This window comes from Artibeus jamaicensis, unplaced genomic scaffold (assembly GCF_021234435.1).
Source record: "Artibeus jamaicensis isolate MK-2021 breed Jamaican fruit bat unplaced genomic scaffold, CSHL_Jam_final contig_887, whole genome shotgun sequence".
Classification (NCBI taxonomy): Eukaryota; Metazoa; Chordata; class Mammalia; order Chiroptera; family Phyllostomidae; genus Artibeus; species Artibeus jamaicensis.
Window position 1 is genome coordinate 1,719,938 of NW_026522003.1, and position 1,517 is coordinate 1,721,454.

Genomic DNA, 1,517 nt, shown 5'->3' on the forward strand with positions numbered 1-1,517 from the left:
AATAGACAATGCAGAAGGATACTGCAAGTGGGGAAGAAACATTTTTGTTCAAACCAAGTAATGATAACTTCCTTTTGTACGCGCCATCTTTGGCTAATAGGTCTAGCAATAAAAGTTACTTGCAGAACTCTACTTATGTGTGTCTGTTCTGGGTGAGAAGGTAAAACCAAAAATAAACAGGACTTTTCATGCATCCATGCTGTCAGCTGAGTCAAAGGTGGGTGGTGCATATACCAGATGCTGGTACAATTCTGGTAAAAGGGCTTCCTTTCTTCCACAGGGCATCATGGCTGGTATGGAGTTGTTATGACATGAGTGACCCTCTACAAACATAGCTGCACTGAGTCTCACAGAAAAGCACGGAAAATGTGGTGAATGCAGTGACATGACTCAGTCTGAGTTAGGACTCAGTAAACTGCATAATTGTCAACAGGGGCATGAGGATCTTGAACAAGAGTGTCTTCTCTTTACAGCTTATTTTTGAGAGCACTCCCAGTTTAGGAAGTTCTCCATTTAACAGTGGCAGGATCCTCAGCTGTAGCTTTTATGTACAGACTGCAGGTGACTAGAGAGCACTGTGCCTCCACTGCGCAGAGGTAGGTGGCTGAGTCCCCTGGCTGGGTGGCTGTGATGTGCAGGGTGCTGAGACGTTCTTTCTTATCTAAGGTGCCTCTTATTCTTCCTTTGTCAATGTCACTTGTAATTAGCCTAAACAGAAATATGGGGTATTTCTCTTCCTGTTTATACCACAGTAGGCTTTGGAAGGTAGTCACTTTATAATGGCAGTTGAGAGTTGCATTGTCTCCCTCATGAACAAGTAGAGATGGGGGGCTCTGCATCACCTCGTCATCACTGGACACCCCTGTTTAGGAAAAACCAACACATAGAAGTTAGCCAGAGAAAGTGATGTCAGGTCAAGTCTTCTCAGAGATCATGATTATTCTTCATTAAAACCATAAGTGATCCCAGATAAGTCAGAATGAGTCCTTCTTTTCCCTCTAACTGTTCTGAGCACCAGTCCTCAGTTTTCCCAGTTGTCTCTGACCCTTTGCAGTAGTGCTACTCACAGCTCAGCTGAAGCCATAAGATCACCAGTGAAGCTCGTGGCCACTTCTCCATCCTTCAGTTCTTGTTTTTTTTCCCCCTGGGTAAAATGGTATTCACTACCCTGAACTTTCCCTCCTTTTGTAAACCAACACTCTCTTCTTCCCTCAGCAGGTGCACAAACACACACACAGATGCACGGAAAGAGAAATAGCAGTTTGGCCATTCAGCCAATCAGAAAAATAAGTATCATTATGTGTCTGAATTCAAACTCAAGTCCCTCCCACTGAATCCTTCAGGGAGTCAAAAGAAGGAGAACACTGCCACCTTGTGCGCAGGTGCAGAAAAGCTGATTTGGGTCCACAGGTTTTATCAATGATGATAGTCATTTGAAATTGTCTCACCCTTGAAGGACTGACTTCTCAAAGCTTTAACAGTGGGTCCATGGCTCAGTGAAGGCAGAGGGGAACAGT

General features: G+C 44.3%; 1 gene segment (V, D, J or C); it reads right to left on the reverse strand.

The window, feature by feature from the left end:
• Positions 1–497: 497 nt before the first annotated feature.
• LOC128625796 (T cell receptor alpha variable 36/delta variable 7-like) lies at positions 498–1,190 on the reverse strand. The segment is given in 2 exon segments: positions 498–862; positions 1,068–1,190. Coding segments are annotated over 2 exon segments (417 nt in total).
• Positions 1,191–1,517: the final 327 nt, after the last annotated feature.